Here is a 15,341-nt window from a genome sequence, read left to right on the forward strand (position 1 = left end):
CCGCCGCGGCTCGGCAGCGCCCCCGCGGCCCGGCCCGGCCCCGGGCGGCTCCGGCCGGCGGGCGGGGGGGCTGTGCCGGGGCGTGGGCTGGGCCCCCCCGCCCGGAGGGTGGGGGAGAGCAGGAGGTGGGGTCGTGCAGGGGCTCCTCGGGGTGTCCCCAAAGACGGAGCCTGGCCCCGCCTGCCCCGCACCCCCTCAGGTGTCTGCGGGCACGGGTGGCATCCCCCCGAGTCGTCTCTTCCTCCTCCAGGCTGAGCCGCCCCAGCTCTCTCCCCACCGCCTCTGGCAGATGCTCCAAGCCCTTAATGCACCTCGCACCGTGTGCTGTGGCATTTCAACGTGTTTGGTCGCCACCGCCACATCTCAAGTCACTTTTTGTGGGAGTCAGTGGCGTGCCTTCACCTTTAATCGCCCCGAATTTATTTTCCCCCTTATATTTTTCCAGTTGCTTTCTGAACCTGTGTAAGCTCGGAGCATCCTCCTCAGCCCCCTCAGACCAGGAGTTACGGAGGTGACCGTCCACCCCGTGAAGAGCCGCCTCCCATGCGGTGCTTTGCACTTAGCGCTCCCCTAGCTCAGGCTGCTTCTGCCACTCAGCTCTCCCTTTATCAAACCTCTATCCTATCTGCTTTCAGTTGTCCTTTCTACTTTTCCAAGCCCCAATCCAAGGAAATCATCCCTCATATGGAAACTGTTCTACAACCCTGATTCCCTTCCTTCTTTCTGTGCTGTTCTTGTGCTGCTGGGTCCTCTCCTGGACGGGGCCAGGGGATGTGACTCACACTGCATTCAAGACCCAGGTGTCCCAGACATTCATATAATGGAACTAAGCTGTTTTCTGGTTTGCTCGGTTCTTAAATTCCTGCTGCTTCCTAACATTCAGTTGCCTTTCTGCCCACTAAAGAGTACTTGAGCTCATGTTGTCATTAAACTATGGCAAATAAGATCCCATTTCTGGGTTGCTTAGGCAGTATGATGAACATAGGGTTAGGATTGCTTTTTCCCACAAGTACTACTGTAAATGTAGCAGTACTAAATTTTATATTTTTATCACTTGTTTTTCACGCTACACATACTTAGGATTGTCACTCAACTTGAAACTCAACCCTTACAGAAAACCGTGAAGAGCAAGGGTCCTTGCAGCACCCCATGAGTGACTTCCCCTGTGAAATCTGGCCACTTATTTCTGTCCTTTGACCCATTATTTAGCCTCTGTGGACCCTTCCTCTCATCCCATGGTGATTTCATTTCTTTAAGAAGCTTTAACTAAGGACCTTCTCAAATGTCTTACGGAAATGTAAGCAGGCTATATTCATCCAGGTCTCTTATCTACGTGTTGAATCCTTCAAAACCTCGCTGTGGCACAATTTTCTTTAAGGAAAAAAAAAGTATTGATTCTTCCGTGATCTGTTTTGTTCCTTTGGCCACTTTTCTGGGCTTTTTTAGAACAGTTTCTACCAGCTTGCGTTGTGTGGAGGTCGGAGCTGCTTATTCCTCTGGGAAGTTTTGAAAGGTTGATCTCGCATTTGTCACCTTTTGAGCTTTTGGTGCTAGGACAGGTAGCAGCTGCTACCCAAGTTAGTAATCCAAATTCTTTGTACTGGAGGGCCTGGAGGGCTCTCTGGAGAACACACCTGTCCTGGTGACCTGTTCGTTTTCTTCCGTTGTTCATTCTGTTGCTTTGCTCCCTGTTCCCGCTGGTCCTTCAGCCCAACGCAGATGCTGTCCTCCAACACGGGTGCCGGGGCACAGCTGGCCGCGGGGCTGCCTGCGCCAGGCAGGCAATGTGAAATGCAACGCTTTGCGCTTTCGGTGATGCTTCACGCTCTCTGTGGCCGGCTGTGTCGCCTGGGCAAGCAGCCGTGCCGTCCTGAGGCCCTGAGGACCTTTGGAGGCTTCGTTCCTCTTTCACAGCCACCATCCCACTGAGAAGCGTGACAGATGAAGTGAACTGTGCCAAAAGGTTCATACAAATAACCGGATTTTTATTATTGTTGTAATCACTTTGGCTGGCTATTTTCTACGGTCAAAATATATTTCTGATTGTGTTTCTAAAAGGTCAGATGCATTAGCTACTTTAAAAGGGAAGTACCAAAGAATTTATTTTATTAACAGTGTATGTTTAGGTGAAAGGCTTTAATTTTGTATGTAAACAGAGAGCGAATGTTCTGCACAGACAGACAGTGGTTTTGCACAGAACAGGAGACCTCAATTTTAATGTTTACAAAACAGAAAGATGAAAGGGCTTAGAGTATTTGTTTTTGTCAGCTCAAAGGGAAGATTTACAGAAGGAGTCTGAAAGTGTTTATTGCTGTGGTATAACTCATATGTGGGCTCAGTCTTGCAGTTCTACCTCACGTGTGTGCTCTTGAATGACTGGGGAAAACAAAGGATCAAGAAATAACTGAGAAACATCCAAGAAACTTCAACATGTTGGTTAACTGGACATCAATCCAGGACACCATTAAGCTACAACAAGAGTGATGGGCAGTAAAGTTTCCTACATTTGAATATACTTCAAAATACAGAAGTGGGAAAAATAAAGTTAAAAAAAAACCAGCAACTTGAATTTACATTCAAAACCAAAATTTGGATAAACAGTTTCACGGACGTGTTTGTTCTGGAGTTCCTCTGCAAGAGCTGTAGCTGATGTGAGCAGCCAAGGGTGAGCACAATCTAATTAAAAATGAGCTACAAATATTCAAGTATCGCTAAACACGGCCTGATTCTGCCTGTCTTCCTTGCAGAGCGCAGGGCTCAGCCTCCTGATGGCTTCATTACAGGTAGGGAGTGAGGTGCTACGCGGTGTAAAGAAGAGGTACAGAATCAGGACCACAACGAGCAGCAGTTGCAAAGTCACCTAATTTTCTCGGAGGTTGCTCAGGGCTAGATTTTTAAAGGGATTAACAAAAGCTGTTAGAAACTAACAGCAGGGGCACTGCTGAACTCCATCAGGTGCTGAAATATATTGGTATGTCCCTAAATGCCTTTAAAAATCTGTCCCCAGTGCACAGTTTCCTCATTTAACAGGCCAAAAAAAGGGGAATCGCTTAAATGTCAGTGAATTCATTGAGCCGGACTTTGGGAAACCGTGGAGACTTCCACATTGACACCTGCTCCTTCAGAAGCCGGCATGCTTAAAACAGTCCCTGGTGGTATTTATTCCCTAGTGGGAAGCCCGTATTTCTGCACAGAGCACATGGATGCCGTGCTGCCCGCTCCTCACTCCCGTGTAAGTCCTTTGCGGCTGGTGTGGATGCCGAGAGGTGTGCTGCTCTGCTCGTCTGCCAAATTTGATCTTGGGCAAAGCTCAGCTGAACTCCAGAGGAGTGGAAACGGTGATGGGTGGTACGTGGCTCTCGGAGCTGAACCCTGCAGCTCATGTTCACTCTTGCGAGCACTGGCTACGGGGTAGGACTATCAGCATGTCTTGCTCCAGTTTTATTAGCAGCATGTCATGAAATCCAGTGCGGCTCTGTGAATGATGCTAAAAGTGGGGATTTACAGGGAATCTGATAGAAGTGCACTTTTGTCATGCAGAGCCGTGTAATGGATCTTGCTTCCCTGGCGGGTGACGAGGCAGAAGAAGGTTAATACTGTTGACAGCAGAACAAGTCCAATGAAAAAAAAGGCTGCAAGTATCAGGCTGGCTTCTCCAGAACTCAAAGTTTTGCCAAAAAAATTGCTCCCTTTGCTGTCATAATCTGTTAAAAGAGAAGTAGTTAATGAGAAATCTATGCATTAATCTGAAGAGTTTTAAATGACATTTTAAGAAATCCTTACCCTTTGCAATGGTCTTATTTTTTGCAGTAGTTGTGTCGTATGCTCCAGTTGTGAGTCCTCCTTCTGAAGGAGCTTCCCGGTCTGTGAGGAGAGAGAGAAACCATAGTTAAGATAAAAACCTTAATAAACACTTTTTTGTCTTCTGGAAAAGTAGCCTTGATTTTATTTAATTCCTTCTACCTTGTTGATCTGAACAGAAATCATTATTAGATCAGCACAGCTGTTGCTCTGGGCAGCTCCGTGGGCAACGTCCCCCTTCTCTATAGGCATCTTTGTTACTTCATTACATAAGTAATGTAGCGATAGGACAAGGCATAACAGTTTTAAACTGAAAGAGGGTTGATTTAGATTGGACGTAAGGAAGAAATTTTTTATGATGAGCGTGATGAGGCACTGGCACAGGTTGCCCAGAGAAGTTGTGGATGCCCCATCCCTAGAAGTGTTCAAGGTCAGGTTGGACGGGGGCTTTGAGCAACCTCATCTCGTGAAGATGCTCCTGCCCATGGCAGGGGGTTTGGACTAGATGATCTTTAAAGGTCCTTTCCAACCCAAACCATTCTATGATACTATGATTCAGTTCTGCATTTGCTTGTTCATTTGAAGTTTCACAGCCTGAACAAACATGTGTTATAAAACAAATTCACCTTGTCCAAGAAAGGAGTATCTTGGCTGTGTTTGGCATTACGTTTGTCATCCTGCTACTACAGGGTTACAGGTACAAGGTGTGCCTGCTGGCACTGTTGCAGCCCCTGCGGAGCTGGCAAGCACAGCAGAGACCCGGGCAGGAGATGCTGGACCCAGATGTTAAGTGAAATTTTGTGATGTGGAGAGGCTGACAAAGCACTTCTGACTTCACTCACAAGTGGTGGAAGGGACCAGCACCACTCACAAATTTTACCAACTTTTCTTAGTCAAAAGATCACCTATTTCTTGGAGAGGGTGAACAGTCATTTTCTGGAGCATCTTGTATCTGGTCATCACCATCAGAGCTGGTCTCTGCCCGTGCAGAAAGGAGCTCAGACAGCGCCGTGAGCTGGCAGTGATCGCAGGGAGGAGCAGCACCCTGCCAGTCTGCAGACCCTCCAGCACATCACGTGGCAGCAAGGCTAAAAAATAGCTTTGCAGTTGTTTTCTGCACCACCTGCGGGTGACTAATGGCTGCCACTGTCTTAGAGGGGCTCTTGTGAAGCACCAACTGTTTTTAAGTTGCAGACTGCAGCAAAGATTACTGTCTTTGCCATGTCATTAGGGGTGTTTGTCCTGTCCCTAGACGATGCTAACTGGCCACGGCAGTAATTTACAGGTGCTTCCCACCAGCGTGCAGGTTGTAGCATTGGCATTAGCTTTCCTCCTTTCCTCCCTGCCTTCCATCCAATCTGCTGCGGTACCGCCTCCCAGTCCTAGGACTGTTTCTGATACTGCACCTGATTTATTGATGGTGTAGGTTGTTTCCATGCCAGCGTGGATGTGATCAGCCACGTGGCAGTGCAGAAGCCACGTTCCAGGGTTTTCTGCTATGAGTTCAACTGTCTGGAAAGTCCCAGGAAAAAGGTCGTATACGTCTCCTCTGTGGTCCTTATCTGTCTGTGGCAAGGCAAAACCAGCATCGTCAGACTCTTGCCTCAAATACCCTCCATGGGCACTGAAATACTCCAGTTAGACTTTCAGCTCCTCAAGGCAGATCAAATGCTTCTTGTTATGCTTCTCTAGTGTGCCTCACACAGGGAAACTGAGGTCTGTAGACATCCCTCACTTAATCAATTAATTAATTAACAACAGGAGACCCCTCCTCAGGACTTCAAGTGCTGTTTGAGCATAGGTATTTCTTTGCAAGACAGATAGTCCTGCCAGTGTCAAGCTGTCACAACATAAAACCATGCTGTAAGCAGGCATAACTCTCTCTGATTTCCTCCCTGTATCTTCCCATATACCCATGGGTAAATATATATTTTAACCCACCTAACCATGTCCTCTAATAGTGACATTTATTCATGTGTCATAACAGGCTCAGAGTGATAGAAGCTTTGCACGGATCTCATTGTATTTCCTTCATGTGCAAAACTCCCACCAATCTCAGCATCAGCCCAAGGCTCCAGGCCCAAGCTGCAAAACTAGGCTAGAACCTGGACTTTTTTTGCAGAAATTTCCTGTCACACTGTAAAGGTTTTACCTTGATTAATTTTACCAACCTTAAAGATGAAGGTCTCTGCATGGAAGTGGACTGTATGTATATCCACTTCATTGCCCATTCCAATCAAATACCAGTTGGTCCTATCACCTTCATTCATCGTTAGACCCAGGAGACTGTTATAAATCTTCCCATTGATTGCTGGAAGAATGACAAAATAGGACGGATTAATAATTGGCCAGGGTACGGGTGATGATAACCTCCACTTCAGGCACCCTTTGCACTTTCTCTCCAGGGAGAAGGGGTGCCCAGGCAGAGAGAGGACACACACGCGTGGCCAGGGCAGGAGCTCTCCATAGTGACCACTGCCACTGCCAGGAGACAGTCACATTTGTGTTTCAGTTTCCAAATCATCTAAGTGCACAGAAGCACCTATCTTTTCTGTCTTCAAAAGCATGAGATGATAGGTTTTTTACTGGTTGGGATCAGTGTCTTGAACAATCAGGATTTATGCTGAGAAGCTACATGGAAAAAGAGGGAATAGAGTTGTTGCCGAAAATGAGTACCATCTGTAGAAAGAGAAGTTTGCTTTGCCAGGGCTGTTCCTGCCCCCGTCAGTCTGGTCTGCCTGGCTCCTGGGCTGGTTGTTACTACAGCCATGGTTTTAAAATGTCACCCTTACGCTCCTACAAAACAAGCCTGCAAGGAACGCAGTTCCCAAATGACAAGGGAAGTCTGGCAGGGCAGCCTCTTCCCATGAGTATTAGATTAAACTATCTTGTTAGAAAAATATCCTGGCTGGGCCTCATGAAATCTTTTTGTTTCCAGAGTTGCAGCTTATAAAGTTGTCACATGGTTGGGTAATTGCAGGCTAAGTGCAATGCCTTCCTAAAAGGGCTGTGAAAAATAAACCTCTGTCCTCTTGGCTGCTGCCACCGAGTCCTACATACCATGCATGCTGTTGCCTTCTACAAAGTTCTCAGTGGAATTAAAATCATCAGGATTCTTATGAAGGTATGTTTCGATATTTTCTTTCAAATACCAGGATTCATTTTCATCGAACACCATAAACAGAAGGGTAAATTCACGATCAATGTCTTTCCTTAGGCCTCTTTCATCTAGAATTCCTTTTCTGCAAACTACGAGAGGCCCAATCAGACCGCTGTATGTGTCCTGAAATAAAACAAATATATGCATTATAAATTTTCTAGTTCCTTCGGTTATGAAATAGATACAGATTAACTAAAGATGAAATGCCATTTTCCTATCAGATGAGAAAAAATCATGACTCTGTCTGATTAGATATCTTTCCCTACATGTCCCTATGTTAATGTACCAAAGTAATGTTTTGCCTTCACCCAAAATCCTTTCAACTATTCTTTAAGGAAGGAATCACATTACCATGGTGTATCCCTGGGGATTTCAGTAGATTAAATTACCCAGGCATGTGCAACTGTTATCAAAGACAACAAAGCATCTAGCTCTGTAAATCATTCCTCCAGCCTGTGGTCCTCGCATAAATGAGAAGCAGGATCCTTTCAGAAACATTATGCAAGGCAGGATGCTTTATCCAGAGCAGTGTAATCTTTAGTGACCATTTCTTGGTTACCTTTACAAAATTCACAGTTGAATAATAAACCCAAGTGATACAGTTTGGATCTGTTTTACCAGGACCAGATCGTTCTGGGACGTTCCACCTGTACGTGTTTATTTCCCCTGAAACAGAGAGAACAGTTTTACCAAGAGCAGCTGGGTATTAGAGGCTTTGAATAGTATGTAACTGAGATCTGATACCCTCCTCATCAAAAAATGATCTGTATCAAAACTATCTGTGTAAGCATGCAGCAATGGGGTGTGGACATGATTCTGCCTTCCAGGAGGTCAGTGAGGTTCCAGTGGTGTAACCAAAGGCAGATAGCCCCCAGAAAAGGAGGTCTGCAAATGATGGTGGCAACAGTGGCATCCCCCAGAGGGAAGTTTGGACATAGGACTTTTCATCTTTCTCCATGGGCAAAACTTGTAGCAGGTTGATGATCTTGGATGCCGATGCTTAAGGTCAGCTGAAGGTGTCAGGAGCCAAGCTCCAGCAAATATTTCCATCACTTTCTCTGTTGAAAGGGGCACAGAGATGTGGCAGTTGCCCCTGGGATTTTGCAGAGTGTGCTGCAGCAGTGTATCAGCTCTGGGCCAGCAGAGGAGAATTGAGTACGTACTGACCTGCTGACCGGGAGCAACAAGAGAGTCCTTCCCTCTTCCAGCTAAGTCCCCTCTCCTCAGCAGTTACTGAAGAAGCCCTGTCCCTTCCCAAAAGCCATCACCTCTGCCACATCCTTCCTGAGCAGACATTTCCTGACATCTGATTTGACTAAAAAAACCCAATCTGATGGGGAAATTATCTATTTGGGTGAGGATCAGTTCTCTACACTGAACACACACCCACACCTACGTTCAGATGAACTGCCTGTGCTGCGTTTCCATGCTTTGTTTTTTTGCTGGTACTGCAGGAAAGGGTAGGAGACCAAGATGTGGTCAAAACCTTGCCCTTTTAAGTGGTGGAGAAATGTTGAACCAGGCAGTCTCTGGCCCAAAAGTCTTCCAGGGTGACAAAAGCCAAGAACAGCTGGGGACATACTATGAGTCAGGGGAACACAAGGAAATCACAGAGCTCTTGGCCATGGTCTTAGTACAGCCACAACCCAACAGCTGTGGGCATCAGGGCAAAGGAGAGTTTTCAAGCTTAAATGGTTGTGAAGTGACGGAGCCTAGTTTTGTGTCACTGAGTCACTACGCTGTTTTGATGGATCATGTAATAGTGGGTTTTATTGTACAACAATAAGTACAAAAAAAGAAATGGTGACTCTCAAATACCATACTATATGAGATGAGTCTCACGTAAATGTTGCAATATCATTTAATCTTACATGACAAGCACCTTCTGTTCTTTACAGCATGGGTTTATGCACTTAATCAGAGATCAGAACAGCTTTCAAGACACAACACTACGCTAATAGGACAGAAAACATGAACAAGAAACCCCTCAGTATCAGAAGCATTCATGCCATGGAGACATACACCAGGGTTTGCCATCCACCTCTAGCTAACCTACATGTCATCACCCCTTCTTAGAGGGCATGACATGAGAAGAGATCCTGGCCATGGTCCTTCACCACTTCCTTGCTTTTTACTCCTCACTTCAGGACGTTTGGAGGGTGTAGATGGAAAAATCTCCACTCTACTTAAAACCTGAGACGCTTCAGATGGCATCAAAGACCTATCTTTGAAATGCAAATGAAGCATAACCGCTGAAAAGACTGATAAACAAGAGGAAAATGGATGTTTTCTCCCTTTTTGCTGCTGGGTAAATGGAGGAATGGACAGGGAGAGGACAAAGCTGTGGCAGCTGAGAGCTGTTTTGGCCTAAGCTGCTATGGATCTGCTCTCTACATCTCTTTACCATGCCACCCACAGTCTCTGTAGGAGCTGGCAGTGCTCTTGGGAGCACAATTTAGCAGGATATAAATCTGACTGATGACTGGTTCAGGATTTAGTAGAACTAGATGGGCTCTGGGGAGCTTGGGGTGAGCAGTCCATCCTGGCCTAGGAAGAGAGACAGCAAGTATTTCAAGATGATGGTGGTGGGAACTGAAGTGCCCAGGAATTATTCTTGTTCTTGTTTTCCATGTTAACTGCTGCTTCCAAACTCCTGAGGAAAAGTCTGTCTTTAGATCTTGCTGAAGAGTCCTTTCCTTTGGCTTAGTGTCAAACGCAGACACCTTGACACCTTCCCTCGTCTAACTCATCCCAAGCCTGCTCCCATGTGGACACAGGAGACATGGCAATAGTGTTCCCAGTCTTAACACCTTGACTGACAACAAAACAGCATCGACAACATCATGGAGCAAATAACAAAACAAGGGAATCATATAAATCAGCTCCTTTTTTTTTTTCATATATTAACCACAAGTATTCATTCATCATACCCCAGCAAGGCAGGTGCTGCCTCACATTTGGCCATGAATTTGTGTGTGATTGTACTGTATCGATACAGCTACCTACAAGAAAGAGATTTCAGCTTCCAGAGAGGTTTAGTACATCAGAATTTCTTTTCATTTAGTTTCACACTGAAGCTCACAAATACCATGAAAAAAATTGCATGCCTGATGGAAAGAAAAGGTATGTACATTTTGGATTGACTATAACGCCTGGGTTTGAGTTTAGCTTCCTACTAAAATATAAAACCCAAGATAAAAATTGAAGTACAAAAATTTTAGCAGGGATTTTTCTATATGAAAAATTTCAGTGCTGTGAGAACTATTTTCCTCTGTAGAAACTGAAGCATATTTGGTACGCTTCTTCAACGATTTTTGAATCACGTGACAGTGACATTTTGCATGTTATGCACCAGCTCTGAATGCAGATGCCAATTCTGTTTACATTAACAGAGAGGCAGAGTTAACATTGCCAACTACAACACTACCACTGAATTTCTCAGTTTTTAAAATGTTAGAGTGTCAATCTGGGGCAAATACAGTGCTGGCTTACACTTCTCTTGCCATGATTATGGGCCTGCTTCTGCCTTTTTTGGAGGTTGTCCAGTGATATTACATTCCTGTTTCTATCCTTGATAGAACAAAGGTTCACTCTCTGCCCAGACATGCTCACTTGATCAAGAACCTACATGTATAACAACACAGAATCGTATCTGAATAAACGCTGAGCGTGTTACGTCTGGAAGGACATACAGGTATGTGTTAGCTTGAAACAGGGATTACCATTCGTGTGTTAAAATGCTTTTACGTATGGCCTTTGTAGCTCAAATTAAAAAAAAAAAAACAACATCCTTACCGGGGAGGGTAATTGGTGTCTCAGGTTGTTCTTCACAACCCACTTCTTCTATACCATGTGCACTTATCGAATAAGGCCTGCTGGCTTTGTTCTTAAATACAACCAGAACAGAGTCACCAACCTCAGCATGGAGTAACGGCCCTAAATTAAAACAGGAGATGCTGGTGATTAATGCTGCTTTTCTTAATTTTAACAGATTTTCAATAGCTTGGCCTAGGAAAGGAGCCATGGTCTTTCTCAAAACCCTCAGGCTTTTCTGTTCTTTCAGTGAAGCCATCAAAACTGGTCTGTTATGTCAGCTGATTAAAAGCTCCATATATATAAATAATCTTTTTTCTTTTCAGTCAATGAGAAGAACTGTTCATGTGGAAACAGGTCTTTGGACAGCTCGTTTTTAAGGAAAACTTTTGTGGATAGCTTTTGTAACTCTCAAAATTTTATTTCTTAAACTGCTAAGGGCTCTGTTTTTTAACTATTTTTTTAGTTTTGCACTGCAAAAAAGGAAATTCCTAGAGGGTGTTAACCACTTTATGACCAGTTGTTGCCCCCTTCTTGTCCCATAAAAAACATGAGCTCATGGTTATTTTATGACACGCGCAACATTTTGTCTTGCCCAATTTCGGATACAAATCCAGCCCCTTAATATTGACTTAATGCACCTACAAGAGCCCCCACCATGTTACATGCTCTGATGTTAAGGTGAATCCTGGAATTGCCATTTTTGCATCCTCCCTGTTGGTACTCCTTAAGAAACTCCTTATTCCATGTAAACAAAGCTGGGAAAACGCTTTGGTTTTGGAAAGCAATCCTCTCACTTATCAGGCTCGGTCTGTAAGCCACGAGAGCTACTTGCCCAGGATTTCCAAGTGTTCCTCCTCCTCCGTCCTCACTTTGCGCTGCGTGAAGTTGCTGTTTGTGTACTCCCTGTAAACCACCTTCTTGTATTTTGAGCCAATTAGATCTTCTGCTTGGCTCAGGAAAACATGCCCATAGCTGCAAAATAAAAAGGCAAAAATTAAAAGCTCTAAACCTTATATATCTAAAGGCTAGTAGCTGTTGTGTTATTCACAGTAGATGTGATAAGAACATATGGCTTGGTCCAACATGCTGATTGATGTGAAGCCCTGCATCCTGCAAGAGATTTTTGACAGCAAATAACAACAGTGATAATCCCGACTAAATGCACACCCTCTTCAAACAGGTAAAGCTGAGGATGTGTTGCACTCACCACAAACTTTTGGGAACACAAATCCTTCACCACAGCTGTCAGAGCAGAGATGAAATTCAAGCTAAGAGAGGGTTTGGCCACTCCCTCCAGCTGCATCCTCCGCTCCGATAAAAGATATTGCCTGTCCCTGCAAACCTGAATCCTCTTATCACGATGGCTGCTTTCACTATCTTGGCTATTAGTCAGCCGCAGGAAGATGAAAACCGAAGCCTATACTTGCAAAAGCAAATGCCATCATCTGAGATAAGAGGGGGCTGCTTTACCCTGCCCTCCTGCTGCTGTGTACTGCCCAGGGCTGGATGCTTTCCCAGCATGAAGATAAAGTGAGAAATGTATTTTCCCTTCTGCACCTGGCAGAGGATGCTTTTCTGTGCCCTCCAGGGCTGTGCAGTCACCCACAGTTTGGTGCTGCTCCTGTGGGACCCCGGAGGGCCGGCTCGCCAGCAGAGGACACTCGCCACCAGCTGCGGAGGGGAGTGTTCACCCTCTTCTGAGAGCAGCTCTGTCTCCTGGCAGCTCCTCTCCAAGGTGCCCCTGGCAGGGGAGTTGCGAGGTTGGCTCACAACATACTAAATAAAAGAAAAAAATGCCCCAGGAATACTGCCTACTGTAGTAATATGCTGCGTGTGCAACAGCAGCCTTTGACAATATTGGAGTTACTATTTTCTTTAAACACGCTTCATCACCTGTGATTTTTCAGGTGTATTTTCTACTGACTCCACCATACTCTTCCTCTTTATAGGGTGCAGCTTCCCAGCCACTTTTCTCAGGTTTATTCTTTAAATATGCTCCCTTTTGTTTTCACCAAAGTGGTCTCAGAGACCTCCCTGTGCAATATGATCTGGAATGCGTATCTTCTGCACATGCTTTTTATTCCTTAGCACAGTGCAGTGTGGATGTGATTCGCCTGTGGCTGTTACTGCGTTCCGACTTTTCCAGGGGAGCCAGGGGCCACCACGCTGCAGTGAAGCAGGCTCAGCACCTCCCTAATGCACCTGCACTGCTTGCAGGGGCTCACATCTGGGACAGGTACCTGGGTTTCTTCTCTGTGAAAACCAGAGCACTGGGATGGGGAGACTGGGGAGAGGGAGGAAGGGAGAGGAGGGAGATGGGGGGCATCATTGTAGGGTTGAGCCAGGGCTGGAAGACACACATGGATTTAGGGACTTGGAAGCCTTCTTGGGTTCAACAGCATTACAAGACACTCTGAGATGAAAACATTTGAAAATGCTGCCTATGAACTAGTCTAGTCTGAGAGGCTGTCACTTTATAAATACATTTTCTCTTAGTTTGTTTGGCAAAGAGTGCCTCCTAAAAAGTACGAGGCTGGCTTCATGAAAGGATGCTTCAAAGTTCCCCCTCCACTATAAGGGTGCCCCATGTCCAAGCATTTTTTCCTTTGGTACCTTTCCTCATTGCTGCTGATGTTGTAAATCTTCGGTGCCGAGCTCTTATTTGAGGCATAATCCCACTCCACCTCCTCCGCAGCGATGTAGTAGAGCCTCATGGCTCCATGCTGCTGCTGGGCTCGGGTGGTATTACGGCAGCTGCTGACCTCGTAGAGATGTTTCATCCCACCGACAAAATGATCAAAAGTCCTGCAAACCACTTTGAATGTGCCTGGAAAGGAAAGTGCATGAGATTTAGGCAATTTAAAAAAGTTTAAAAAGCAGCTTGGCAAATTAGGTCCTGTGCCTTGTACATCTCTGATCTGTCCTGAAACAAACTTTATTAATCTGTGATGCTGTATGGAAAGCCAAGTGAGGGGACGCTTATATCACTCGGAGCTCACTGGCTTTGAAAAATTAAGGGGACTGAAGGAGAAACTAGTTGATTAAATGGATATGTGCCAATCATCTCCTTTACTCACCACATGCTCTATGGTCCCAAGATGTAAGAGGATGGGGATTCAGACTGACATTCACACACTCAAGAGTAAACATGCACATAAGACACGGCAGGCTTGTGGCCTGTAACTCCTACATTACAACAGGTTCTTCAACTAAAAGTGAAATGTGAATGCAGACACAAATGGGGATCCATAAGTCAGCAAGTAACTTTTTGCTCTGTAGGAAACACTAGCCTGCTCCATCTTCACTCAAAAATCTCCAGAAATTACTTCTAACCATTTGAGTTAGACTAGCGTAGCCAAGGGAGCTCTGAAAAGCAATTGATTAGGTGTCCAGCAGCAGGAACAAGCTTGCCAGTAAGCCTTCACCAGCACTGCCCATGCAGAAGATGTAGGAGGAGTGTGCATTGCAATAAAGGCACAGAGAAACGGTGAGTGTTTCAGAGACGCTGTTTCCTTGTCCCTGAGCACAGAGCCGCTGTGCCAGCCTTGGGTGTAATCAGGCTAATGGAGGCCTCTTAGAGGCTTTGCAATACAGATACAGACCCATTATACAAGAGTGCCTCTAACAAACAGGGAGATGCTGCTTATAGACATTTGTTTATATGCACCTATATGGTATAAAACCACTTGAGTTAAACTGCAACTTTCTGACCCTTTGCTCTCCCTCCATGAAAGGCCAGACCACCATGAGCCATTTTTTTTGTAGCTCTGATAGTTAAAGGCTGCAGCGACAGTGGGAGCATCTTTTGGCATGTCCATGGGCAGATTTTAACATTTGCACTCTCCTTCCCGTTTACTCAAGCAGAAGCTGACCACAGTGTAGTCCTGTGTAGCTCCACCTGCTAGCACTCTTGTGAAGGAGGAAAGCACTTTCACAACTGCTTTGTATGTGAATCAGTGACGGAACCAAAATTAGAAGCATAGCTCTGTCCAGACTGGGTCTCCGTCTGTTCCTTGTGCTTCTAGGGCAAAAGTGGTGAAAAAGGTAAAATAACATGCAGTTAAAGAAAATCACATGCGTTAGTGATTGTAAAGATCTGATAGTTCATTCAGTTTCCCTCATTGCCAGTAGAAGGTTAGCTGGCAAAAATTAATAATCTCCTATAATATATTGTTTAGTGTGAGTCCTGCAGTGCAGTTTCATGACAGGTGTTGGAAACGTATGGGATATGCATAAGAAAAGAATCTGCTGTCTTATAGACACCAGCACCAGAGGTCTAACCCTTGGCATAGCCTTGCGCAACTCTGATGACTCTGTTGATTTAAACAGAGTTGCACCAATGTAAAAAAGAGTAGCATTGCACTCTTTGTCATTAAGCTTATCTGGTGTCTCCAACAAACAGTTCACCGGCTCTGAGTTTAAAGAATGTATCACTGGGTTATACATGAGAATTAAAAGTGTCTTTAATGTATACGCTCCTGAAGAAACTCCTAAAGACTAACTATTATTGAAAAACTATTATTGAAGTCCTAAAATACCTTAAATGATGCTGACTACCTACATA

General features: G+C 45.1%; 1 protein-coding gene across 1 annotated transcript in view; it reads right to left on the reverse strand.

Moving 5' to 3' along the window:
• Positions 1 to 3,501: 3,501 nt before the first annotated feature.
• The window catches only part of HEPHL1 (hephaestin like 1), a 33,445-nt gene continuing 21,605 nt past the window's right edge, over positions 3,502 to 15,341 (reverse strand). The window contains exons 12-20 of the mRNA XM_009470364.2: positions 13,391 to 13,604; positions 11,610 to 11,749; positions 10,757 to 10,897; positions 7,521 to 7,627; positions 6,862 to 7,084; positions 5,973 to 6,112; positions 5,208 to 5,367; positions 3,784 to 3,864; positions 3,502 to 3,704 (exon numbers count right to left, since the gene is read on the reverse strand). Coding sequence (XP_009468639.2) covers positions 3,502 to 3,704; positions 3,784 to 3,864; positions 5,208 to 5,367; positions 5,973 to 6,112; positions 6,862 to 7,084; positions 7,521 to 7,627; positions 10,757 to 10,897; positions 11,610 to 11,749; positions 13,391 to 13,604 — 1,409 coding nt within the window. The remainder of the gene's footprint in view (positions 3,705 to 3,783; positions 3,865 to 5,207; positions 5,368 to 5,972; positions 6,113 to 6,861; positions 7,085 to 7,520; positions 7,628 to 10,756; positions 10,898 to 11,609; positions 11,750 to 13,390; positions 13,605 to 15,341) is intronic.

This window comes from Nipponia nippon, unplaced genomic scaffold (assembly GCF_047370975.1).
Source record: "Nipponia nippon isolate SJK-2023a ecotype South Korea unplaced genomic scaffold, ASM4737097v1 scaffold_2, whole genome shotgun sequence".
Classification (NCBI taxonomy): domain Eukaryota; kingdom Metazoa; phylum Chordata; class Aves; order Pelecaniformes; family Threskiornithidae; genus Nipponia; species Nipponia nippon.